This window comes from Medicago truncatula, chromosome 1, assembly GCF_003473485.1.
Source record: "Medicago truncatula cultivar Jemalong A17 chromosome 1, MtrunA17r5.0-ANR, whole genome shotgun sequence".
Taxonomy (NCBI): domain Eukaryota; kingdom Viridiplantae; phylum Streptophyta; class Magnoliopsida; order Fabales; family Fabaceae; genus Medicago; species Medicago truncatula.
Window position 1 is genome coordinate 39,614,055 of NC_053042.1, and position 27,959 is coordinate 39,642,013.

A 27,959-nucleotide genomic window follows, 5' to 3' on the forward strand; every position below is an offset into this window, starting at 1 on the left:
TGATCAAAACTTTGCAATTCAATTGCATCCAACTGAATTCAGTTGATTGAAACTTTTTGGGGTCCGGCAACATACAGCTGATCAAAATTTCCACGCCCCTCGGGAAAAGCCATCAGCAGCCCAAAACACATGACAAACATTTCTATTTCATCAACATAAGATTATAAACATCCGCCTAATCAATTTACAACAAAAAAGAAAGTCGGTTATAAATGAACATTCGGATTATGCCATCCTTCATGTTACTAACTATATTGCTATTATTTCTTCAAGTCTTCCCACCTTACCACCCGGGCACATTCCCCGCAGACTGTATAGCCCCCAATTTTTATTCTCTGGCTTCTAAGTGTCAGCAAATGTGCAAGGTTGGTGCATTGCCGCTTTGTGAAACGATTTCTCAGCTTAGTTGAAAGCTGCCAAGTTTCTACTTCAGGTTGTTCTTCTTCTGCCTTTGACACTTCTGGCTTTGGATCAGGCACAGACTCACCAATCGGTACTCTCTGAACTTCTTCCCATTCCAGCGATTTGCGATACACCTCCCAAGCCATATCTTGCTCCTCTTTTGATAGTTTTTCCTCTTCGTTTTCTTGTAACAGGGATTCATGTAAATGATAATTGGCAATCCACCTATTATGAGAAACTACATCAGCTCATGTGTGAAGAGTGAAACTTAATAAAAAGCATCCATATCTTAGGTCTATTGACTCTACCGACAACCGTGGTCTAGACTCTAATATCATGTTGAAGCTATAAGTTATTTTTTTGTGACGACGTTGAAGTTATAAGTTATAGTTCTATGGATGAAAAAATAAAAACCGAGTAATGAATAGGGTTTGATACAATATGTTCTTACTCTACAACCGCATCTCCAACTGGGGGTGTTTGCGGGTTGGGTTGGGTCTAATTTGACCAAACCCAAATCAATCAATTTGTCTTTGCTTTGGGTTGAATGTACAACATGTACTGTTAGCACTAAAACCGATCCAAACCAATACGGCCATCATTGGGCTGGGTTTTAAATTCTAAATAATTTAATCAATTAAAACATTTGCGGTACTTGAACATTCAAAAAAATCGTAAAATTCCAGTACTTTTAAACAAAACACATCATTTAATGCTTAAAAATTCTTCCACAATTTGAATAAAGTCCAAAAGCAAAATACATATCTAAAAAGAGTGAAAAGGACAGGAGGTCTCTAAATTTTAATAAAGAAATGAGGTCTCTCAATTTGGAATTAGGCTTCAGTTTTTATAATTAATAAAAACTAGAACCGTAATAAATAAATTGATTTATGGTAAGGAATGTATAAGACAATTTATAAAGAAACATAATAAAAATAAGAGGAGTGCTAGGAACGCTCACTTTTAACAGTCTCTTTTCAACAGTCGCTCTCTTATTGGGTGAAAACATGCAAATCCCACCACTTCAAGTAGAACCCATTTTCAAATTGGTGGGACCCACTTGAATTTCATCCAATAAAAGAGTAAGTGTTGGAAAGTTGGTGTTCCTACCCACTTCTCTTGGTAATAATATGACATGTCACATGTTGGACCCAAACTTGATTGGGTTAGGTCAAAATGCGGGTTGGGTTGGTTTGCAGGTTGGCTCTGACCCATGAACACCTTAATCTACAACTATGCCTACAATTATAGTCATCCCGTACTATGAAAGATTTTCCCTTCTTAACAAGAATGTGAGTGTGAACAATAGTTGCACTTAATTAAGATCTTATGAGGGCGGAACACTCGCAGCGTTTTCATGTAACATTAATCTTGTTTTCTTCATGACTCGTAAACCCAATATAAAATAACACATTTTGACGGGTGAACATGTTGGAAGAGAGAGCACTGTATCAGAAAGGACAAGGTGGGGGAAAAAGGGAGAAGAACATAACAGGGCCCTGCGAAAGGGAGACACGAAGTTGGATTAGGACTGTGTTCTTCAATAATCCCACTTGGGGCTCTCCGGAGGAAAGTATTTCAGCAATTTCCATTGTGTGCCGCGCATCCCAACCCATTCATTGTGTGCAACCCACAAGCTCAGGATCGCACGATCTGGAGATTCATCCAATAGATGTTCAACTCGTATGATTCACGTTGAAAATGATTCTTCATCTAAGTTTTAACAACCCCCCTCAAACTTACCAAGCATTAATTGTGATACCAATTCTTAGATTTTGGGTCAAACTCAACTTCACAAAACGGGTTTGCACGGTGAGGTGTACTCGTTCTTTATCAGCCTTCTCCAATTTAATCTCTAGTAAAAATAGAACTTAGATTTATCTCAACATACCGCCCCACATCCAGCGCTATTGGGCTTGGTGGGTGGCCCAAAAGATCTAGGACAGGCACTTAAACCAATTTAGGTCAGTTTGACTAAAGCCCACAAAACAAATTTTGAAGGTGAAAGGTGTCCATCTTTTATAAACTTTTCAGGATTTATCTCTAATCAATGTAAGACTTAGATTTTTTCCAATAATATTCCGTGGACCATTTTGAGAAGAAAAAAATCATAGGAAAAACATATATAAGCCATTTTTTAAAATCTAATGACATGGATCAAGTCATCAAAAACATAGAAGTTACTTGTCACAATCATGAATTTAAATGAAAATTTTATTCCATTTTATCTTACTTAAAAATTGAAATTGATCCTAATATCAGTATTTAGGCAATATTTTGTAAGCAAAGTTCAAGAGGCACTAGCCTCAATTTCTTAGACTAATGTGATGATGTTGAAGGTTAAATCCTCTGTCAAGCCAATAATAATTCTTAACGGAAATATTCTATCAATGAAAATGTTTTTCAGGGAGGTGAGATTTCCCTATTCCAAGGTCAAGGCATGCTACAAAAGATGACCTACAGATTGAATCAAATCCAATACCTATCTGTCAATGTTTTTATTTTGAATGACAGATGTTAATTGTTAGTTGTTATTTTCTTAGTAGGGAGGAGTTAAACACATGACCTCTTTATCACTTCCAACCCCTATATCCCTACCTCAAACCACAGAGCCACCTAATCACTCTCTTTCTGTCCCACTGATTCACCACGAAACAAGTTACATGGTTGAAAATGAAAAAGAATGTGGATCATGCATATACTATAGAAGTCAAACTGAAGAAGACATTACCATCATGAAAGAAGACTTAAATCAAATAACAGCAGGAAGTAGAGAGCATACCGGGGATGATGCTTGCCTAGTAAGCTTTCCATTAACTTATCAGAATAACTGCTTCCATTTGAATGTGGTACTGTATGTTTCAGTGAATCCCCAGCCAAAATCGGATTACTTTGTTCACTTAGTTCAGCCAAAGTCTCAGGATTCTCGTCTTCACCAAATTCAAAGAGATGCAGCATTTCTTCTTTAGATATGGTCCTATGCACCTGTTGTCTATCGACCACTCTAGCAGCAAGCCCCTCTTTCGTAACCTAGACAAACCAATTCTAAATATAAGAGAAAGTAAGTAATTAAAACACAATGAATAGAAGCAGTCATACTGTATTACCTGGCGCTTATATATTTTCTCTTCCATAGTTCCATGAGCCAGCAACCGATAAGCAAACACGGGCTTTTTCTGCCCATACCTGCAATGAAAAGTTATCTAGATTTCAACCACATTTTTTACCTATAGATGCAAATCATCAACTATAAAATGTGTATCGTTTAAGAGAGAAACCAGTCAAACTATTTAAAACGAAGGGAATATTTTGATTTGCAAATACTGTGGTATCAATTATGTATCACCATGGAAGAAAATTTTTGAAACCAGTCAAACTATCTAAATCCAAGAGCAAAAAAAATTCCGAGAATTGAAAAATATAGGTGACCATGATACAAAGTGGAAGGTTAAAAACTTTCAGATAATATCATAATGGCTTAGTGTTAATAAAAACTAGAGGTGGCAGAATACATGGATTGATTGAATTTGGATTAGGGTTGTAATGGTTGGATTAAAACAATCCATCATAAAATGTCAGTGTACATACACTGTAATCACCCCTCAATTTTCTAAATAAAAAATCGAGTTTAAACATATGGCGGGCGGGTAGATCTGTACATTAAGCAATGTCCACATTTCAGGCCAAAATAAATCTTGCATGAGGGTTGTGCTATCTAGAGATGTAATAAAAACATCGTCCATGCATCTTCCTCCAACAGTCTAAACTAGAAGGGTTGGTATATGACACTTAACATTAACTATGAGAGAAGAACTCAACTTGACAGCCTTCTTAGAATTTATCATGTTTGCTTTTTAAGATAAAAGCAGAATCCTATTAAGGTAAAAAGAAGATAAAACAAAAAGATACGAGAAGATATCCTTCTCCAAAAATGAAATATACACAGAAATGAGAACACAGATAGATAGGAGAAGATATCCTTCACAAATCTGTTTCGTCCCTTAACAATTTTAAAAGGGAAACTCCTCTAGAAAGGCAATGAGCGTTGCACCGAATAGAACACCTTTTCACAACCCAAATAAATTTCTAACATTGCATCCAATTGAAAATCAATACTTTACCAACATTCCTCCAAAATTTTATTCCTATTATAAGTGATGCTTCCCCAAAAAGAAAGCTTGTTTTAATTAAAGGAAAAAATTAACATGAGCATACCTCCAAGCTCGATAGATAGCCTGAAGATCATATGTTGGATTCCAAGAACCATCAACTATAACAACACGATTAGCTGCATGAAGATTAATACCCAAAGAGCCTGCTCGGGTTGAAATAAGTGTGCATTTAACCCTTTTATTCAGAGGCTCATTAAATCTCTCAACAAGCTTCTGCCTTTCCGAGCTCTCTGTCCTTCCATCCAGCCTGGAGCACCATATGTGCATTTTGATATTAAATTAACAGAGTTGAGAAGAAATAATTGAAACCTTTAAAAACATACAAGACATCTACAACTATGTGCCCGAAAATAAAATAAATAACGAGAAAATTTGCATACATTAATAATTTGGGCCTGCCTATATAAAAACATTACAGAAGGATGTTAAAATAATAAAACATTAATCTTAATAACTTAAGGAAATCTAAGCAGCAATACTCACACAGGGAAAAAGAGGCCTTTATTCATCAAACTAATAACATAACAATGCCCACATATGGAAGTATTCAAGGAAGAAAGCATACATTCCCAATAACAAAATAAATTTACAAATAAAAATTAATAATCAGTAAAATAAAAACAAAGCAGAAAATTAAGAGTAGCAGAAAATTGTACTAATTTAAGAAATATGAACCCACCTATACCAATCTCTTCCCTTCTTCCACAGCTTCCCTCGCTTTCCACTTCGTGGTAGCTTTGAGAGATATAGTTCTATGAGGTCTAGGGTTGGTATGCTCTGACTAAAAACTAATACCTTATCACCCACGTCAGAACTCATGGTGAGTATATCAATTAGTAAAACCATTTTGCCACTTTGATCAATCTCTTTAAAAATTTTGCCCTGAAGAATATCTTTCCACCAGCCCTGAAAAATTGTCAGGTAAGACCAATCACTAAAACTCTAGAAGCAAAATGTTAAAAGTATAACATATCAAGTGATCAAACTTATGATCCACACAGAGTAATATCAGAATAACAAGAACTGAACAATCAAAGTGGGCAACATTGATGTATTCTAAGTCAAAATGTGTTGAGAGTATGTGGTATTAGCCTATAAGTTTATGTTTATGTTAGTAAAGACTTTCTCATAGAATTGTTAATAAATAGTTACTGAAGCATTTAGGTACTACTTCCTTCATATAAATATTTCATAATGTAAATTTAGTTGGTTATCAAATTATACAACAACCTCTCATCAGTTTCTTTTAGTAATCCCTTCTCGTAGCTTTCTTTCATCAAAGAATCAACTAAAGAATAACATTGATGAATTTAACTTGTTTTATGATTACCTTTATGAAAAATCCATTACCATCCTTCCTTGGTGGCAAATCATTTGTATACTTCAACTTCTCTGTAAGGTAATGAATTGTTAAAAAATAACAAAAAGAATTAAATTCCAGATATGAAGAACAAATGGCATAAAAATAAAGAAAGCTCAAAATAGTCCATGGATTATTGGATTATGTATAAAAAGGTCTATGGATTTTTGGATTATGTAAAGGCAACCCATGTGTTTATAGCCAACTGACAACTTTCATTGAACAGACAAATTTGTTGTCGTTTTTATTTGTTAAAAATCAACAGAACAGATAGTTACCTCCAGCAAGCACATTAGAATCGGAATCATCACTTGAGATATCATCAACAAGTAAATTCTCAACAACATCTTCAGGTCTAACACATTCCTTGTCTTCTTTTGCCATTTGCAAAATCCCAGGGTGGTTCCATATCTACTACAAACAACAAATTTCATTATCATCCTGGTACACTAAGACAAGATAGGAAATAACCATAATTTAACAAAATACAATAATCACTTGACATTCATTTTTAGTTCAAAAGTTAAAACATTTTTTTTTTTCAAAAAGTCACACTAAAATTAATATAAAATCACTAGGCAATTTTGACAAATGTTAAAATCTGATAACAGAAAAGTATAAAGAACTGCATTGAACAATTGAATGATTAACTGATTGCAATACAACTGGAACTAGATCCAGCTAAAGATATTTAGAATCCCAATATTTAGTTAATTAAAGTAGCTGAATAAACGGAACTAACTGAAGGTAGTTCAGTTAGTAACAGAGGCCAAAGGTTCAAGAGAATACAGCCCAACAGACAAGTGAAAGAATATAAAATATTAGCTACAACAAGTACAATGCAAAACCAAAGCTGCGAATTACAATGTACTCTTTTTTTTTTTGGGTGAACAGTTACAATGTACTCTAAAAATAACAAATCTTTTTTTTTTTTTTACTGAATTAACAAACGTTACATAACATCTATACATTAATTTTATGATATTTAATAAAACTTTCCCCTCAGCATTTTATGTGACAGAAAATGAAATTAATAAGCAACTTAAATTATTTTATCTCCAGAAGCCATAATCTGCGGTTTTATGAGTGCTTGTCAAAGAAAGCACTTGGTCTTAGACCATATCCATTTGGGTCACACATCAAGCCCAAATCCCAATAAAGCTGATGTGAGAGGGAGTATTGGGAAAAACCCAGGTCCCGAATTAAAACAAGACAAAGCCTGAAAAAAGTTTGCAAAGTGCGGCAGCCCTCACCTTACAAGAATATTTTGTAAGAATGAGTTAAGTCTAACTTAAAAACCTAATACTAACCGATGCAAACATTTATATTTATCCAATTTTTAACCCAAATCAACGGCTGTTCACAATTTCCCCCCATAATTTATTACCCCTCAACAAAATTAAGAAGAAAAAGAACACCCTAGCTTCTGTAACACCACACCTTTCCATCTTATCAAATTACTCCTGCCTCTTGAAACCATCTTTTATTCATCAAATCATGATATCTACTGAATTTACTCCAACAATTAAATTGATTACGAAGTTCTCCAAAGGTGTACTTACCCGAGCCAATGCCTGATACCCAGCAAAAAAACTCCTCTTTCTTAAATTTTCCTGATTTTCCTTAACATTAGAGAACCCATGCACGTCAATGAATCTCTTGTACAATTTTCTTTGTAGGGGAGAAAGCTTGACTGTTATCACGAAAACAGTTTTGGGCGGTAGGTCCTTCTTCACAACATTCATGTCCATTCTTTGGACAAAGCCTTTTAATTGTTCATAGAGGATGTGAGACCTTTGGTTCATAATTTTTACATCAGTCTGAGTGGAATTAGTGTGTTGACCATTCTCTATAGGATTTTGGAAGCTGCACATACAGGGAAATATTTTCAGAAGTGCATATTATAAACCAAAGTAAAAATCAGAACAGAGAAAGTAAACAAAGCCTTGCCGGTTCCTAAACTCATGACTGCTTCCAAGAAAACCTTCTCGTACAAAATCAACCATCTATTTCAAATAAAACGATGATGAGTCAAAGATTGTATGCAATAACTTAATGGTCTCTAAATTGTAACTTTCATACAAACTTACACAATAATATTCCATGAGATTGTTTTGAAGAGGTGATCCTGTAAGTGCAATTCTTCTCTGGCACTTTACTTGTTTCAAGGCATGAGTAACGTCAGCCTTAGTATTTTTAATGATATGGGCTTCATCACACACAAGAATGTCAGGGCCATCCTGCATTGACATGTAAACAACCTTAAAAAATGCAATAACAAATGACACAAATTAGAATACAAGTTTTAGGAGTCTTGATGAAGTCAATATTCTACTTCTGAGTTTCCAAAATATGCAACGAAAAAGTTAGAAGTCTGTGTTTCCAGTTAGTTTTCGGTGGCTATCTCACTTTAAGTGTGCTTGTCTCTCCGCCATTGGTTACCATATAAACTTGCCTTTTCCATGTCTAATTGGCAGTCCAATCCCACCATTGAAACCAAAATGAAAGATCTGAAGGACTTTCAAATTTCAAATTATTAGGATATTCACACCCTACCTATGTTACCCATCTCCAGCAGCCTTCTTCGCCACATCTACTCCAGACCGGACCAACCTGCCTATTGTGGTCTAGCCCCCCTTTTGAAAGTGTGGTGCCAGTATCATTTGAAAAAACAGACAACACCATCATGATCCTAGGCCATTGACTCTATACAAAATGAAACATCGTGATCGAGACTTGGGGGTAATATGAGACCTAAATCCTGCATCGAGTAGTATGGATGGGATACTCTGAATTACTTAAGTGGATTGGTTCTTCCCCTTTGACAACTAGCTTTTAAGGGAGGGTTCCCCAATTGGTTGGGTGCTTATCAAATGGCATGAAGGCACCCCAAAATACCAAAGTCCCTATCATAGCACTACTGCCAAGAGGCAGCATTTCGGTAGCTGCACTCTGCAATTATTTACTCAGCCTCTCTGTAGGTAGCCTTTATAACATTTGAGAAGCAAGGGCACAATCTTGATAGAGTACATGTATTGTACCCTTGCGTGCTAAGAAGCCTAGGTACATAGTACGATACGATGTGGAGGATATGGGGATGCAGGAAATTAAGCTCAAAGTTTCATATAAGAGGGAATTATAATGAATGAGTGGGCACAAGAAAAAATAGAAAAATATAAAAATCATTATTTAGTTAGGATAGCACTAGCACCTATTAAGGAAAATGAGATAAAGTTTTTGTTCTGCAAACAATAACGATTTGTTCGAATTTTGCTATGATATAGCCGCTATTTAACAACGCCACTGGAGAAGACTTTGGCGACACCCCAAATAGGAGGATATATCAAATGAAGTAGCGGTCCAATATTTAGAGGAAGAGAAGATTAAGAAAAACTATAGGTTAAACCATTAAGAAGGATGTCAGTGAGACATTTGATTTATGTAGCCTACCCCATCTAATGGGAAAATGATTTTGTTGTCATAATGTTAATAAAAAAGCTTAAGTATTCAACATTATCTAGGGTACAGGTAAAAGATGAGGCATTTTTAGAGGGAATAAATGAGGTACAGGTACATCATAGTTTTTTTTTTTAAAAAACATAATAATACTAAATTAAAATATAAACGAAAATTATACACTATACAAACTCAGTTTTAAAACACTAACGAAGATTATATTAATATTTTAAAATTTAAAAGAATAAATTCAGAGTGACTGAGTGAGAGCTAAGAAAGTCAAAGACTAAATATTAATATTTAAAAATGAAAAGTTGAATTATAGGCTATACTACACTATACAATAGTGTAAATATATAATAGTAGTATTTTAATTTGTAACTTTGAAGTTTGCAGTTGCAGTACTCATGTCTAATCATATATATCAACGGCGAATTTGTAGTAATAAAAAAGTGAGATAATAGACTAGGTACCTTTATTCAAGAAAGAAATTTTGAGACAATGACTCTTTCAACCAGTTGTTTCACAAAAGAGGGTTGATGCAGAGTCGTCTGCTTTTTAAAAGAATTAAAAAATAAAAACTAAACTTACTTTCACAGACATGGGCCAGTTACCAAAGTAAACATAAAAAATGGGGGTACGATCTGGGTATGTACAGTACACATAATAGTACCTGGTATGCACCCAGTTTGGGTACTTCTTCATATTATGCGTACCGGTTCTTCAGAGTCTAGGGGTTTAATTTGATAAACCAACAAGAAAATTACAACCACGTTTTAAGAATTTACTCTTTCGAGCATCTTTGGTGCAATAGTTTGAGTTGCCAACTCGCTTACATTTGATTAACAAGTCATAGGTTCAAGTTATTAAATCAACTAAATAAAGATATTGCAAATGCAAGGTAAGGCTGTCAACAATAAACCTACACTAGGTCTGACTCCTGTTATAGCAGGAGTTTTATAGAAACAAGAGGCCCTAGATTCACTAGCATATGAATAATAACACATGTAGGAATATTAATAGATTACGATTATGGCAGTCATTAATTTGTGGAAATCAGCTCTCTAATCGGTCCTTGGTTAGCTCTTATACTTGATGTGCTCGTACGATAAATGAGAAGATTATGCATAAGCTACACACTGAATTTCTCTCTAGCACATTTTGTTCCCAATATTTTTAAACTCCCAAACTAATATCAAGAGAGTTGACAACAATGCGTAAAGATGTGCCTTTACGAATTAGAAAAAACCAGCATCACAGGATAAGATATATCATCTAACTACACAAAGAGGTGCTATTTCAATAATTGTACCTGCAAAGCATGGCAAAGTTCTCTGGCCATCTCCCGGTCTTTCACGTGCTTTCCAAAAGACAAATTCCGGAAAGCAGCATAGCCGATTAACAATACACCACCTTTCGCTCTCCATTTGGCGAGCAATTGTGCCCTCCTATCTCTGGGAAAAGGAAATTGTATTAGCACGATGTCGAGTGAACAAGTTGTTGGCTGGAAAATTATAGAAGTGACAGGGGGTAAACCCACATGGATTTTGCTGTTGCCTATTTGCTTTCGCAATAATGTCTAATTATAATAATCAGTCCCATAAAATGGTCAAAAAAATAAAAGGAATGTTTTCATATATTTTTCTCTTATGATAAAAGAAGAATAGGAGACAGAAATGAATTAGAGAAGAGGATAAGAAATCCACCAAGAGCAACTCAAAAATAAATCGCTAACATCCGGAGGCGGAAAGCAGGTATAACAAGATTTTTAGCCACTCACTCTGACTGTAAGTCATCCAGAATTTCTAGGGAAATAAACATGTGTGTTACATCTATTCATACAGGACTAGAGCACAAATATCACATAGTCTCTAAATTTGCTAGAGCACAAATATCACATAGTCTCACTAAACTTGTTTACTGACTGGTCTTGAAAATTTCAAGATTCTTCACCAGGATTTAATCCTGATAAATGGACTGAGTTGAATGGGCCACTAACTTTACTAACTACGGATCTGACATGTGATCTCTAGTATACAATTGAAGAATTTGCAAACTCGAGGGATTGAAATCAAGACACCCATAGCTTCCCCCATTTCAGCCTCAGTTAGCCAGTCCTCAACATACTTGCAATGGGAGAGCAGCAAACCACCATTTGAAAGATTTTTGGCTTCAATCCAATGAAGTAATCCAGAGAACCCAGTTGCTTAAGAGCAAAAACAGTATTGAGTTTTGGGATCAAGTTCTGGACTAGCTCCGCACTTCTCCCAGTTATGAAGGAACAGGTGGGAAACAGTGAGAAACAGAGAGCCGTAATTAACCAGTTGGAAAGTGATGAATTCAGTAATGAGCTCTTAATATGTCAAAGAAAGTGATGGAAACTGTTGCAATGGATTCTGACAGAATCGGAAAACAATAACTAACCAAATTGTCACAAACAGAAGCTACCTATATACACCAACAAACAGTCCAACAGGTTTAAGTCTCTGAAATTATTAAAATGTAGTATGACTATAACTCTATCTTTCCAACAATTATTAAAATTCCAAACTCGAGTAGTTGATGAAAAAATCCAGAGTAATAATAAGCAGAAAATACATGAATCAGACCTTATTAATTAGGGATGGCAATTGGACCCAGACCCTATGGGCACCTGCAAAAAATACCCGCTATGGGTAGGGTAAAACCCCGCTTTCATGGGGCCGGGCTTGGGTATGGGTAATTACCCGCAAATTTATATGGGTATGGGCACGGGTATGGGCAATGTACTACCCAGCCCCGCAACCCGCATATGTGTATTTATATAATATTATAAATAATTTATTTATTTTTGGTGTACAATTAATTAATAAATTTAACTATTTAAGCCTAACCTTAAACCTAAAACAGATTAATAAAAACTTTAGTAACAATTTATTATGATTTTAACATGCAACTACAACTTTTTAACGTATAACTGATGTAAGGTATCTATTTTTTTTTTTCTTTCCAGGAATAATTTGGATGTTTTTTTTATTTGGTTAAATATTACGATTCATATTATTTCGTAAGTTGATTTAAAAAAATTTGGATCATAGTTTTATTTCAAGTGTGGTGATTTTTATTATCTTTCCATGGCTAAAGTGCGGGTGATGGGTGCGGATATGGGCACTTAAGTGCCCATAGGGTCTGGGGAAGGGCACTAAAATTGTTGCCCACAAGGGTACGGGCACGGGTATGGGCATTTTTTACAAACGCGGGTATGTGGATGGATACTATAATACCCTACCCATTGAGTACCCATTGCCATCCCTATTATTAATGTTAAAGATGTTAGTTTTATATAATTATTTACTATAGATCGAAGTGTAGTAATATCTAGTTACAACACAAGCCAATATCGTAACTTCGCTTGGCTAGTGGTTGTTACATTTCTTATGCAAAACATAATCGTATCAAAACAAAATAACAAACAAACCTTGATACATCTTCCAGCATGAAGACCTTTAGTCGCTTTAATTCTGATGGTGCCCATTTGATGAACTCCGTCCTCCAATTATGTAGCACATTTACAGGTGTGACTATAAGTGCAGTTCTTAAACCCAAATCAACACTTCTCATTGCCGTATACAAGAAAGCTATTACCTAGAAGTTCCAGCACAACCAGTAATAAGAACAAAACCGTAAACAGCAAAAGGAAAAATCAGAAAGAAAAAATAAATCATAAATTATTCCCAACTAAAAATGCACAGAACTAGAACCAAAATTCCTTTGCCTTTAAATTTATAATAAGATATATTTCTCATTTTAACTCTTATTATTTAGTTATCCTTTAAATGCTTAATTACTATAGAGTACTCCCTCCGTATTTTATTATACGTCATTTTGACATTTTCACACATTAATAAATGTAAGTTAATTTTGTATTGGAAAGAGAAATTATGATTGATTTTACAAAATTATCCTTTATTAATGACATGGAAAAAAGAGATTAAAAGAATGGAAAGAAGAGAGTAATAATGGTAAAGGGTATGATAGGAAAAAATCATTAATGATGCATTGGTATTGTAAAGCAACTTATAATAAAACACAAACTTTTTTTTTTCAAAGTGACTTGTAATAGTATTATCCAGTACAATGAGCCTTGAAGAGAAGTACAAAACTTAGAGGTCCAAATATATGATACAGCATAGAAGTAAAGCTGCATGCAGTCTCCCGTTCAGATTAGTGGGTGCCAGCTTCACAACCTTCATTGCTGGAAGCCTTGTTTTTGCCCTAGTGGCTACTGGTTTTTCCGTTTGAAAAGATTAAAGTATAATTACTTCCTATCCTCCAATTGCAATTAACTTCAAATTTTATGCAACTTCTCATCAGACACTCTTCATTTTGTTATTTTGGATTTGATAAAAAAAAAAAAAATGCATATCAATAAGCATGCTAATTATTGGTGGATGGTAATGTCTTTCCTCAAAAGAGACATCTAGTACCAGTGTACTGAGGAAGAAAGCTAGAAGGTCAAGCAAAACAAGAGGGATATGAGCAATGTCATCAAAATCACGATTCAAATCTTGATATTGCACACTTTTCTTTTTTGATCTTGTTCCACTTTTACATTTTGCGATCTTGCTACCCCATCTCGATCCTAGGTAACTATCCCGATCCTGGCAAGATCTGACAACATCGGATATGAGCCAAAAGACAGAGCAACAATGGCTTGGGAAAAAGTTGAAGGAGAAGAGTGCTCATTAGAAGAGCCACTAAAGATACTAAAAGAGGCTTTATTTGTTGGGGGTTTCTTGCAATGTTTCCAATTCAAAGTTCTTGCACCAATGGTAAGCCTGTGAAATCTTTGATCTAAAGAGGTTCAATTTTGCTACTGATTCCTGTTTCTCAGGTAGACATTTAAAGATGACATGTAACAGCTTCTAAGGAGAAACAGGATCTCCAATAGAAATTAGTTAATCAACTATTGCTTTTAATCTGAGAAAATATTTAGAGACAGTGATTTTCAGGCTTTGTGTAGCGCAGCTTAGTCCGCCGTTTCCTAGTTTTAACATGAGTTTGCACATGAAAATGGATTTTTTTCCCAGACCACCTTGGAATGGACACGGCTGTTACTACTAGTGAGGATGGTGCTAGATATGGAGATTGAGGACTGCAACCAAGACAATCTCATTGCTCCCGAGGTAGACACACTTCATTAATTTTGACTGCATTTTGATCTTAGTGAAAGAAAAATTGCAGTGGAATTGTGGGGTTGTCTGCAAAGTGATGAGGTTTATAGCCTTAAATCACCGGTTCTACTTGTTAATACCAAAGTAGAAAATCATGATCATCAAGTTTCTACGAGATTCTGTGAGAAAATCTAAACGAAGTTGTAGAAAGAACAGAGTAAGATGACAACACAACGGTGGTTGTCGGCATCTGTGAATCTAGTTGCGGATAGACGAAATGGCAATAGCCACTTGAAAACTCACAACACACAAGTGGAGGAGCCGGGGTTCAAACCCTGTTCACAGCGTCCTGCCTAGCAATTTTGGCATTTTTGCCAGATGAGCAAGGACGCAGGACACAGTGTAGTTATCTCTATTGATGGCGGTGCAGACAGTGAAGGTAGAAAAATTCCAATGACATGGTTGCCACAAACTATGTTCTAGATACCATACACGGTTTATGTGGAAGAAAGAGAGAAGTTAGTAAATGAAAGAACTGGCAGAATCTGGCTCTGGAAATTTGAGAGCTGGATTGATTGAGAAAAGTTAACCCCTTAAGAATGTTTGAGTTTTTCCAATTCTTGGCCTCAACATAACTACTATCATTGCTGCCCATCACAGCAAAAACTGTACTTAGGCATGAACCCGTGTGTAATAGAAAAGTGTGGTTGGTATATTCCAGCAGGTACAAAAAATGGGTTTATTTAATTAGAAGTAAGTTTGTCTGGAAGGTGAAGAATAACAATCCTGTCGGATTATAATTCATACCTGCAACATTCTGAACAGAAGTCACACTGTCGGATTATATTTGTTCAGCTTAATCTAAAGCTCAAACCATAAAACGCACATTATCATGAATTACAAAAGGTTGGTAATGACAATTATTTTAAAAATTAACAAATGAGAGAAGAAAAAATAAAGAAAATGCATGCTCAAGCAAGAACTGTACATTATCATCAATTTCACAAAAGAGATGTAGATCCGCAACGTGTATTTTCTAAAAACAACAATTCAGAATTCAATTATATGCAAATATTAGAATCACCGGAATGAGTACAATACCTGAAATGTTTTACCCAGGCCCATGGTATGTGCTAGAATACACCCTAGACCTTTATCTCCAGACTTAACTTTTCTGATTGACTGTATTATATTTTCCCACATGAATCTTATTCCGGCAATCTGCAGATATGAAACTGTTAAGAAACCAGAAAAAGAATTGGAAAAATAGAAAGAAAGAAATGAAAAAAATAGCAGATTTCTTGGGAAAGAACAAGAATAGCAGAGAATAAAGTCATTGCCCTATTTATTATGTACGCTAATTCCATGTAAAAGATATCAGAGAGAATATTTTTTATTACTATTAAAATCAGTTTATATCTTTGTTTCCCTCATTATTGTTGATCATGTCATTCTTTAATTTAAGGAATAGCCGCTATTTGACAATACTTTGTACTAAATAGTGTATCTTGGAATGTAACAATAGTGTGATCTGTACAAGCCACGCTATAGCTCCACTATAGCCACTATTTAACAACATTACGTAAGTTAAATTTAAATCATGAGGAAAAGAAAAGGCAAAAGTCCGTAAGTTAAATGACCTGATGGGCCTTCAGCTTTGCTGAAATGCTCGGAGGTATTCTAACCGCTTCTTCACCTTTTTCTCTCACAACATTCACTATATAACCTGCCAGTGCATCACCAAGAATTTCAATGCTTGCACCTTCGGATGAACTCCCATTACAGCCAGCAGAGCTAGTGTCGAACGATGAAGCAGAAAACTGTACTCTCAAAGACTTCAGGCGTTCTTGACGTTCCTACAAAAATAGAGAGTAATGAATAATTTGGACTGGTAAGTTTAGTTTCGACAAAACAAAGACTTCATCGAAAATGTCACCTTTTCAATTGCTATTTTCTTTTTTGTTTCTTCTCCCAATTCAGTGTCATCAAGTATCCTCCTAATCTTCTTTTTGCGTCTTCGTTTAGTGCTGAAAAAAAATGACAAAATGTGATAACGAATACAACTCAACCACATAGTTAATTGGTGACTTGATGTCAAGTATGTACAAAAACAAGTTAAAATAAGAACAGCAAGAAAACCATATAAACCTCAAAACCTTATTTACAATATTTCATTGAAACAGCTACAGAAATTCTTATTCCGAAAGATCGTAAAAAAGAACCTGGGTGAAACAACAGAATAATAATAAAAAGAAACTCACATAAATCATCAAGTAAATTTGTTAAATTTAGATATACTTTCCCAAAATCACAAGAAAACAGAAAGCACGATGTTTTTCAAGCCACCTTAAAATGTATACATGTATGCATCACCGACAATCAGCCAGTATCATCTAGTGCTATGTCTCAACTCTAAGAATGTCTAAATAACTACATCAAAGCATAGGCATTAAAAATCAGATGATTGCATGCAGTTCAAAAAGCCACCAGCAACCTCAGTGTGAGGATGAGGTGTAGATTGTCATTACCACGCAAAAACATGGAAGGAACTATCCAAGCAATAGGAATTAGATCAAAAGATCACATTGGCTGCAGCAATAAATTTTCTGTAACATTACTTCACCTTATTGAAACATTTGTCTCTGAATCATCTGAATCGTCTGAATCGTCTGAGTCGTCTGAATCATCTGAATCACTACTACCAGAACTGGAAACGGGTATATCATCGTCACTGTTCATGATATCAGCCCGCCCCTTCTTTTTATCAGCATCAAGCTCACCGTCATTTAGACGCTTGGTTCCTCTCTGTTCAATATCATCACCCAAAGGATATTTTGGAGGATCTTGCAAATTACCATCTCCCATAGGCTTTTCGTTGTCAAGATGAAAATTGGCATCAAAACCTTTAATCTTAGTGGCCTCCATATTCAAACCTGCAGCCTTGTTATTGTCAGACAGAATTTCCCCTTCATCGCTAGTTCCTTCCTTTGTATCAGGGTTAAATTGATCAACAGATGAAGACTTCTGTGCATGGCTCTCCATCGACAGGATAGGTGTACTTGTTTCTCGCTGAATTACATTTAAATTTAGTTAGACGATATGCTTATGTCTAAAGAAATAAAACAAATTGATTCAATCAACAACAAGTCAAGTGGATTCCTGCAATTAGGTGCCATCCCCAAATTATGAACATCAATAACCACTTCTCTTTGCTTTATACAAAAAACTATCGGTTGGTGTTTTTAACACCCAAATAATCATTTGTGTGTGAAATGTAAACATACAAAACTACAAATGACAACATCCTCTCCTAAGGACATAGAGTATTATCTGACAGTTTCTGGATCAACCAAATGGAAAAGGAGAGTTAAAGTCCTAAAACTCACCTGTTTACTTTTTTTTCGATGTCTTCTGTGTTTCAAACGTACTTGAAGCTTCCTATCAACAATTGCATCATCCTCTTCTTTGACCTGTCATAGAAAAGCAGAAGAAAATGTGAAAAACTTCCTAAGCATGAATTAGAAAATATACAGATATGCAGAACATCAATTAACATGGAATGCCTCTATATGCCAGGATGTATCTAATAATAATACATTGGTTGGGTACAAGTTCCAACATCAGTGTGGTTATACAAATATGTTCACACCATGCATGATTTAATCCATGTAGTTGATTCCACCTAGGGGAAAGAGGTTTTTTTTGTTATTGTTGTTTGTTCGAAATTCATATTCAAAAGGCCAAAAGCATGTTTGATTATAATATTATATATAAACTATAATACTACTATTATGTTATTTAACAATTACGCGCGCGCACACATACACACACACGACCATATATTATTTGATTAATATTTTAATCTTTTTGTCAAAAAAAATTATGATACTTTGACTTTACATAATACTTTAAAAATTCTTGCCCCAAATTTGTTAGATCTCTGGATCCTTCCCTGCCACAATGCTTTCAAAACCCCTCAAAATTGAAAACCGACAAGCTACAAATGTCAAAAATCATAACAAATTTGACAATTAAGACTTAAGGTGACTGAAAAAAATTATGACAAATTTAATTATACTCGCACCAAAAAGACAAATTTCATAACATAAGCAGCACCTGAAGTAATTATAAGAATAGCGGCTATTATATAGAAGACTGATTGAGAAAGCAGAAGAACAAACAGCGGAAGAATTTGGAATCCTCAAAAAAATTGTACCATAAATGCTCAATTGAATCGGGGAAAGTTAGACCATACAAAAACGTAAACAAATAAACTAATTCATTCCAAACAGGAAATCCTGTGTAAAGTTGGTTATGTCTGGCAAGATTGGGATCTACAAATGACGGCAGTAGAGATTCCGGTTACGCATCGGGCAATGCCCTGAACATGGAAATCACAGGACGCTAGCCCGCAAGGTTGTCACCAACGACGCCGCCACTAGAAACATACATCTTGAGATGGTTGACCTAATGGGCATTATAAAGGAGAAACAAGGAGCGAAATAATGGGCTTTGTACATGGGTCTAGTGTATGACCTAATGGGCCATGCCCAAATAAGAGTAAATGGAAAGTTCTGCCAGCCAAGCACTGTTTTGAAAATAACGGACCAAACCCGAGCCAATAATATACAATGAATATATGCACCCATTATCTTACTATTCATGTAGCACTGTAGATTAGAATGGAAAAACAAGGTTGGAGACATGAGGGTTTCCCATGTGCGATCTTTTAGATTGCAACATGAGGAAACGGTTGATTTTCGGGGGTGGTATTCTTAGGGCATTGTTGAGAAAGGAGAGAAACAAAAAAAAAAGTTAGAGACAATTAGAGTAGTAGGTTAGTAAGGATTGGTGAGAAGGGATAATTAGTCAGGGCAATTGGTTAGCATGAGGAGATTATTCAATATGGTACGCAAAGATGCATGCGGATATTGTGTACATTTGATTTGTGAGTAAAATACGAGATCTTTTGTGAAGGGAAACCCTTGGGCAGAATTCCATTTTTTATTTTCTGATTCATTTTTCAATAATACATTCCTATTCTTTTGATTCATCCTATCTTTCTTGCATTCCAATCTCTTTTGGTTGCCAACAACTTGCAATTTTAACAACTTTGTCAAAGAAGGACTTAAGATATGTATATTGTGTAACTTACAATACAGTATGGTCTCCAATTTTCGGCTGAAGTTAATTCTAGTGTGATTAGGATTCAGTTGTTTCGTCATGATTCAGAATCAAGTAAATTACTACATCAATATAATTTTATTATTCTGGGTAATTCATTTTCCTCCTTCTGTCCCTAAAGGAATAAGCACTACAACTACAGAGAAATAACAGAAAATGAATATCGGATATTAAACTTTTGGTTTCCATTTCATTATTAAGAATATGAACAGACTGCACACGACGAAGAAATTTATAGCAAATAACACACACTAACAAGGCTGTCAAACAATATATCTTCAAAATTATCAGTTCTAGAAACGCTAATAATCAACAATTGACGGTTACTGTACTATTATATTGATCTTGTAAGTGTACGACGTTTAATAATTAGTTGATTATACAATTTAGCCTTTAAACTATCGAACATACTTCATTCATGTAATAATATATAAAAACTGATAAGTAAAAGCAAAGACTAACATGAAACTAGTTTGCATAATTTAAAAATTAAATCGTACACTTATCATAATCAGGGACAGTCTGGTATACTTTTATGGACCAATATATCAATTTAGTTCGCAATAGATAACTAATAATGAAATAAAAATACCTTTTTAAATTGTCTTCTTTGCTCCTCAGAAAGATCTAATTCTTTTTCATTAGCAATGGCTGCTGCAACAAACGGATCGGTAGAATTGCCATCAATATCATCAATTTCTTCCACCTAAACAAAAGAAATCCAAAAAAAGGTAACTAAGTTAGTGACCATTCAACAGTTACGAGGACATGTTACAAGAAATGGCTGCCAAAATGCATTAAAATATCAATGAAACTAGAAATTAAAAATGTATTGATAGGATAAAAAAAATCCAAATACAAAATAATAAAACAATTCGCACATCTATAACAAAACCAATAAACACAACTGAAGATAATTCATGAAACCCTAAAGCAATAATTAAACAATCACAGGACCCATGCACAATAGCGATGCCATATGAGGCAAAAAAAACAAAGTTAAACCAGTATTCAAGGAAAGTGGCAGGGGATGAAAGAGGCAAATAAGAAAACTTACTCATATCAACTCTGTAATTTGTATCCGTTAGTGTCAAGTCAATAGCATAGCACTTAAGTGACTGCAAGTTAGTTATGATATCTGACTAAATTTATGTACTCTATAAATCTGAGTTTTCAAACTCAGATAATCAGAATATTTACACATTTCGGATTCACTCTAAAGTATAAACCTATCTTTTCTCTTTAATCCTCTTATCTCAATTACTTTCAGGGGGGAAAGTAACGCATGCAGCATTCTACAGTGTTGGGAAAGGTAAACTTGGTCAAACCCAACATTTATGGGAACAGAAGAAAAACCAATATTTACCCAGCCAATTACTGAAGTATATTGTGTCCCCAGCCGATTACCGAAGTATAGTTAGTTAGTTAGTCAGTCAGTCAGTCAGTCAGTCAGTCAGTGTGTGTGTGTGTGTGTGCGCGCGCGTGTGTGTGTGATGAACAACATATAGTCCCAATCATCAAGAATCCAAAATTCAGGGGGCTCAAATTTAAAGAAAGGGAGAAAAGTAAGCTGAACAGAACAGACTAATAACATCAATTATTACTTATTTTCTTTCCCTACCTTCGATTTCTCTGACATATACATCCAATATAAAAGATTAAAACAGTAAAACAGTCAAAAATATATTGTTACCTCGTTGACTCCAGGAAATTCGAGTCCTATCAAGGCAGCTTGCTGTGGAGTGCTGGCCAAATAAACAGAAGCCCAAGTCTTACTGCCAAATGAGGCATCAATACCACTCTCATCAGAAATTATTTTATTGAACACATCCCAGTCCCCCTCAGTTTCTTTTTTTCCAGGTTCCAGGGTTTCAGGAGAAATTTTTTTTTGGAGAAAGCCACTAGCACCCTCTTCCAATAATTTGCCATGTCGCCTGAACCAAAACCACAACCTTCTATGAGTTCACGTTTCATATTTGCCAGATCAAATGCCAATTAAGAACCGTACCTTCTAACAGGTCTGTTTATTTGTAGATACTTTTCAGCATCAGAAACTGACGAAGCAATTTCAGTAGTTGCCTGAGACCCAACCCAATGATTCCGCTTTTTCCATGCTTCAGTGCAACAACGATCTGGAGCTTCTCTTTCAATCAACTTATAAAGGCTTGGGAGCTCAATTCCAGCCCCGTCAAGTTGTTCCTATTCAAAATCATATCAGCAAATAGCAGAAGAAAAATATAAGCACATTTCAAGAAAGGAAGAGCTTATAATCTCAATAAAACTACAATTCATATCAATCAAGCAAAAATGCCAACACCTAGCAACATTAGGCTCTAGTGTGATTTTAGTATACACAAAATCATATAAAGGGTAGGATAGTTGCACAAGATTCCCACCATTGTGGGATCTGGAGGGTGGTCAAATGATGCATGCAGCCTTAATCACACGAATGGATGGACTATTTCCTAATCCAGAACACGTGATTATCATGCAATAACAAAGCAGAATTTGGTAGTGACAAAAGTGCCACAACAAAACAGAATTTGGTAGTGACAAAAGGCTAAACAACAATAAATATTATGGAGATGAAAGGGTAGCATAAGAAACAGCTCAGGTCAGATTAGACCAATTTATAAAGACTGATAATGTGCAACAGTAGACAGACGGTTTAGTGGCAGGTGTGGGGGAGTTAAGGAGTGGAATGATAAGAAGGTCGAGGGTTCGATCTCCACTTCCAATATAATACCAACAATTACTATTAATACTTTAATAGTAACATTGCTTGGTTGAGAAAAAAAGAAATGTAACGGCTGAAAGAACGAAACAGCTTTTAAAGAGAAAATTATGAATCATGACATTTAAATTAAAGTTGGAGATAGAATAAAACCAGTAAGTGGGAACTTTCAGTTTCAAGGTCATCCAGAGCAGCTTCCCACTCTTCTTTAAAAGCAGCCATCTCATCAGCAACAGCAGTTTCCAGCTAATGACAAAGCAAGGACAAGTGAGTCGTAACCAAAAAAAAACAGAAAGATGATAAAGCAAGGAACAAAGAGAGAAACCAACATCATCCCCCTGTAGAGTTTGCTCCAATTCTTGTCTAACTTCACTTTCCACTTTGGCAAGAGACTCTTCTTCAAGAGTTTCTTGGGCCTCCGCAGCCTAAAAAAACATTAGAGAAGCTTGGTTAGGCCTCTTGCATACCACAAAAAACACTATGCAAATATTTTAGTTAAATGATATTCTGAGAGCCATTTATTAGTTTATTCTTATACTTTCTAGCTACTAGATTTTCTCATTTTTTAAGGGGGGGGGGGAAAGAAAAAATAAAAAATATTCCGATGTAAACTCTTGGGAGTTTGATAAAATTTGGAAGACATACATATATGGAACAATTATAAGTCATTTCAAAGGCCTCAAAATGTGGAATGAGGTTATATCTCTACTGGGTTGTACATTCGTGCGTGAGAATAGTATTGGATATATTAAGATGACTGTACAGCTGTAACTAACTAATGGGCCTCAGATCCATCTGCATCTTAATTAAGTCAGCCATAGAAGGGATAGGAGGAATAAGGGCGATGTTAGGACTTAGAATAAAGGGGAGTTTGTTAGGATTTGAGCTAAGGAGTTACTTAGGGTGATTGCTAGTTGAAGGGTAGTTAGGTTTATCATGTATAAATAGGGAGGTTAAAAAATCGGAGAAGGCATCATTAATATTGTGAAGGGGAAACCCTTGGAGGAGAGTTTTTCTACTATACTTTCTTATTTTCTCAATACAATTGTGCATCCTTTTCAACTCAATTTTTGGGTTCCTAACAGGCAATGGTGTACAAAAATCTGTTATGCATGGCTCTAACAGACAGGACAGGTGACAGCCAGCAATTGGAAAGAGTGATACAGCAATCATGAAGGTTGAAGGGGGCCGTGAACTTGAGGGAGGGTGGTGAATATAGGGTCATTATTTTTTGGGGTTTACTTTGGGTGGCTGAGGTCACAGGGAAAAGCAGGCACTGCCTCACTCTCTCCGATAGTTTTCCTTCTGTTTATGGAATTTCCCATTGTAATCGTAGTTTTGTTCTCTGAATTTCTCCTAAAATCATATAGCAGTGTCGGTATCGATCACTAAGTCTGACTCTGAGTTAGTTATATTTACCGTCAGATAAGAGGAAATAGCTGTAGGTTAAAGTCGGCTATCTAAAGCTGATAATTGATTCAGTTACAGACTTACAGCTGCATAGCAAATACTGTTTTGAATAAAAAACAATCTCTGAACCTCTCTTTCAATAAACTATATCCTAATCCTAATAATCAATAATTGAGTATTCTAATCTAATCAACAAAAATATAACTGACAATATAATTTAAGAATGCTAAAATTGTAACATTTCTGTTTCTATTCTAATACCACTCCTAAAGCTGTTATGCTCAGTTTGTGACAGATAAATCCAGCAAAACATTGGCAAACACAGTCAAAATCTAGCCTATCAAACCGTAAGAACTCTGGCACCAATGAACAAATACGAACAACCAAATAATATAGGCATAAATATTATCAAGTATTAGCAAACACAGTCAAACCTAGCCTATCAGACCCCAAGAACTCTGGCACCAGTGTACAAATCAAAGCAACCAAATATCATAGGCATAAATATATTTGCGGTATTGCAGGGAAATCTTCCATTATTTCCTTTTATTTGCATAGGGTTGTATACTAAAGATTCATTTCCCATTTGTTGAACCGAATTTGCATAATCTTTCCTTAATTAATATGACTCAATTGCCTGCCGCATGAGTTCATAGATTATAACTTTTGTTTGTGTTATTGTGTACAGGATGGAACTAGATGTAATATTTAGTGAATTCCCTCCTCTCTTTTCAATTTGATATCAAAGCTCCCAACTTGGAGGACTCTACTTCTACATAAAAACCCAAGCAGCCTTCACTACAGAAACTTGGGTTGTGTCTTCAATTGAATGCAGTTAGAAGTTTCCAATCATTAGCCACCACAAATATGACTAGCAGCCCCACCAAGAGGAACGCCTCTCTCAGATCGGCCAATCCTTAAAGACTCGGCTTTAAGGATTCGCCAGGAGACTTTCCAAAGAGCAATTTCAACATATTACTTGCAAATTGGCAATGATAGAAAAAGGGGAGTGTTGTATTACAGAGAAATCTTTCACTATTTCCTTTAATTTGTATATTTTTATTTCCTATATTTGTACAGCTGATTTCATATTTTTCAATTATTAGGACCAATGTTGACCGTCTATTTTTCAAGGGATCGTGGGATCATTTGCATCCCTAGTCCTTGCACGTGATTTTTGAATTTTCAAGGAAGAGCTTTATATGGTGACCCAGTTTCAAAAAATCAAACCCATTCCTTTTTAGGGTTAATTTTGTGTTCAATACTCGTTTTCCAAAACTGTTGTGGTCCACTTTTCCCTCCACTTAATTTTTTTCAAAGGATCAAAACAATTTTTTTCACTTTTAAAATGTAAATGATAGAATTAATTTGTAGAAATTAATGTCCATCTTACCAAATTAGATAATAACAATAATAAAAATATTAATTTATTTTGTTATATATAATTATCACTATAGGTATTAACTTTATATAACTTCGCTTTAGATTATTTTATTCTTTTTATATGTATTGTATATATAAAATACAATATGTAATATTAATAGGGTAGATATTTCCTAATGGATTGTCACTTGTTTAAATGACTTCAATTTTTAGCTTCACTTCAATGGGTATACGACCCTCGTAATGAAAATAAGTTAGTTAATTTTCACCATGCTTCCCTGAGGAATGTGAGTGAGAGGATAAGGATAGTTAATATAGTTTTAAATGTATGGATTCATCTGAATTTTAACCAATAAAAAATAGTGTGTTGAAAACAGTGTGTTGCTAGCATTCCTTTTGAATGTTTTGTAAAATTTCATTGGGTATTTGAAATCTTATAAATCCATGAAGTATTTTAAATCCTATAAACTTTACTTATAAATCCATTAAAATTCAAACTACAAAATCTTGATTATATAAGTTTTCAAAAAAAAAAATCTTGCAAGTCATTACATTCTTGCATAGTCTTTTAAAATCCATAAGACTTTTAAAGCGAAAATTGTGTTTCAAAATCTCAATCCAAACCCCCCTTAGAAGCAATTTACTCAACTAAACAATGATCAAAGAGTGATACATGAGTAACCACGTAAGTGATTAGTTTTCCCTAAATTGAAATAAAAAAATTAATTTTAAGTTTCGCTAAACTAAAGATGATTACAATAAGTGGTCATTTACTGAAAAAACAGGAAAGAAATTTTAACCAATTGTACTGAACGTTAAGCCAACACACAACTTAGCAGGCAGAATATTACCCAATCAAGAGATCGATAAAGGCTTAAAGTGTGCGTGCATGTGTGTAGCATCTATCTAGTAGCATTGCATGCCTGTGTTCCTATGATGTAATGTAATGAATTGTAATACCTTACTCTCCACTTCTAACAGCTCAGAAATAAGGTCTTCTATTTCCGCCTCCGATAGAGGTTCCTGCATGATGTGCATAGAAAATGGAAAATTAAAAAAAAAACTCTAAAATTTACATCGGGAAAGTTAACACATACAGCTAGGTTTCTACATGAGTATACCTAATTTTATCATCAAAAAGTTTAGAGAAAAAATGATAATAACAGACAAAATGTATACATGACTGACCTCAAGATGCAATTTGTCATCAATATCAGAAGGCGAAGATCCCTCATCGTCTGAGTCGTCATTTGCAGAACCACCAGAAGCACTCTCAATATTTACCACTTCATCCTCAGGTATTCCCTCCATATCTGGTAAAATTACTGTAAATGACAAACAAACATACAAGATTACATGTTAAATTGGATGGCCCTACAAGAGATAATTTACAGAGTAGAAGATAGACCAACTGCAAACCAAAAATTTAATATAATGTGAACTGCATATCCATGCATTCAAAACACCCATATTAATCCAAGTTTACCAACAAATTAGACAAACAAAGACACCATATCTTAGGATAAACAGTTAAGTGACCAATCAATCAACTTTTCAAAGTTTAAAAAATCATGAATTGGGCGGAAAAACACCAAACCCAAAGTATGTCAAACATTCAAGCAGCACAAAACCACGCTCATATTTCAGGAATTAGATAGATTACAAGCCACACACACTTTTTCTTAATGCAATGCAAACAAGCTTGATCTCCCCGACACAGTCTCACTAAAACTCAAAAGCAGGGTCTACGTCTACAACCTATCACGAAAGGAAATCAAGTATCAACTTGTAATAAAAAGACAATTACTGATAATCAAGACATGCCATAAATAGTTTCCGAGAAATCCGCCTTAATTGTGGCCGCTCTTGTGGTCCACTACTTGACCACATTGTCTGCTTTCATTGCCGTAATAAAGCACAGGGTCACCGCGTTGGTTTAGTCCCACATCGCCTAGAGATATTGCTTACGTAGTACTTATAAAGCATAGACAGTTCTAAGATAAATAGTCAAGTGACTGAATCCCGACAAATGCACAAAAAGAAACCGAATCAACGAAGTATGTCAAACATTCAAACAGCACAAAATCATGCTCTTTTTTCAGGAATTTGATAGTTTACAAGCCACACATTTTCTTAAAGCGGTGCAAAGAACCCTGATCTCCATGACACAATCTTATCAAAACTCACAAGCAAGGTCTATGAACCAGAACAAGGTTTCAAAAAAAGGACCCGTACCGGGATTGCGGCCGTTACAAAACGGTATCAGCAGCCACCGTGACCGTTTTTGGACCTTTTCACGCCGAGAACAAAAATCACAGGAAAATCGCCGTTGCGGCCGTTACGGAACGCCGTTACAGACTTGAAAATTCAGAAATTTGAACAGAAGAAAAGGAATCGAATCTCATATTAAAAAAAAGCACAAGAATATAAGAACAGGAGAAGAAGGAATCTGAATCTTATCTTTTTTACACAAATCAATTACTTACTTCTCTTCCTGCTTGCTTCATTCTCTTTGTTCAGGTTTGCGATTTCAGTTTGTTCCTGCTGCTTGCCGTTTGCGGTTTGCGATTTTGTTGTCTTTCACGTATGCGCAGCTTCACTCTTCATTCAATAATAATAAAATTAATGGTTAAATGCATCTAAATATTTAAGTTTTTAGTTTTTCCAAAAGTCATTTTAAATTTCAAAAGTGTCAGACAAGTAAT

General features: G+C 35.1%; 1 protein-coding gene across 3 annotated transcripts; it reads right to left on the reverse strand.

The window, feature by feature from the left end:
• On the reverse strand, positions 1 to 27,862 carry LOC11411043 (protein CHROMATIN REMODELING 20). 3 transcript variants are annotated; one of them, XM_024781972.2, is made up of 26 exons: positions 27,741 to 27,862; positions 27,490 to 27,544; positions 26,443 to 26,579; positions 26,215 to 26,277; positions 22,791 to 22,886; positions 22,615 to 22,707; positions 21,736 to 21,926; positions 21,421 to 21,661; positions 20,320 to 20,433; positions 17,930 to 18,013; positions 17,167 to 17,612; positions 16,480 to 16,570; positions 16,184 to 16,399; positions 15,645 to 15,764; positions 12,848 to 13,014; positions 10,703 to 10,844; positions 8,025 to 8,174; positions 7,885 to 7,940; positions 7,497 to 7,800; positions 6,213 to 6,345; positions 5,905 to 5,966; positions 5,254 to 5,480; positions 4,618 to 4,821; positions 3,510 to 3,588; positions 3,185 to 3,432; positions 1 to 627 (listed from the first exon to the last, which is right to left on the reverse strand). In XM_024781972.2, exons 1-26 carry the CDS (start codon positions 27,759 to 27,761, stop codon positions 261 to 263), a joined length of 4,107 nt encoding a protein of 1,368 aa, XP_024637740.1. In that variant the 5' UTR covers positions 27,762 to 27,862; the 3' UTR covers positions 1 to 260. The 3 variants fall into 3 exon arrangements, with proteins under 3 accessions (XP_024637740.1, XP_024637753.1, XP_024637749.1); XM_024781985.2 differs by having other exon boundaries at positions 27,490 to 27,612; positions 27,741 to 27,855; XM_024781981.2 differs by lacking the exon at positions 27,490 to 27,544 and having other exon boundaries at positions 27,741 to 27,860.
• Positions 27,863 to 27,959: the final 97 nt, after the last annotated feature.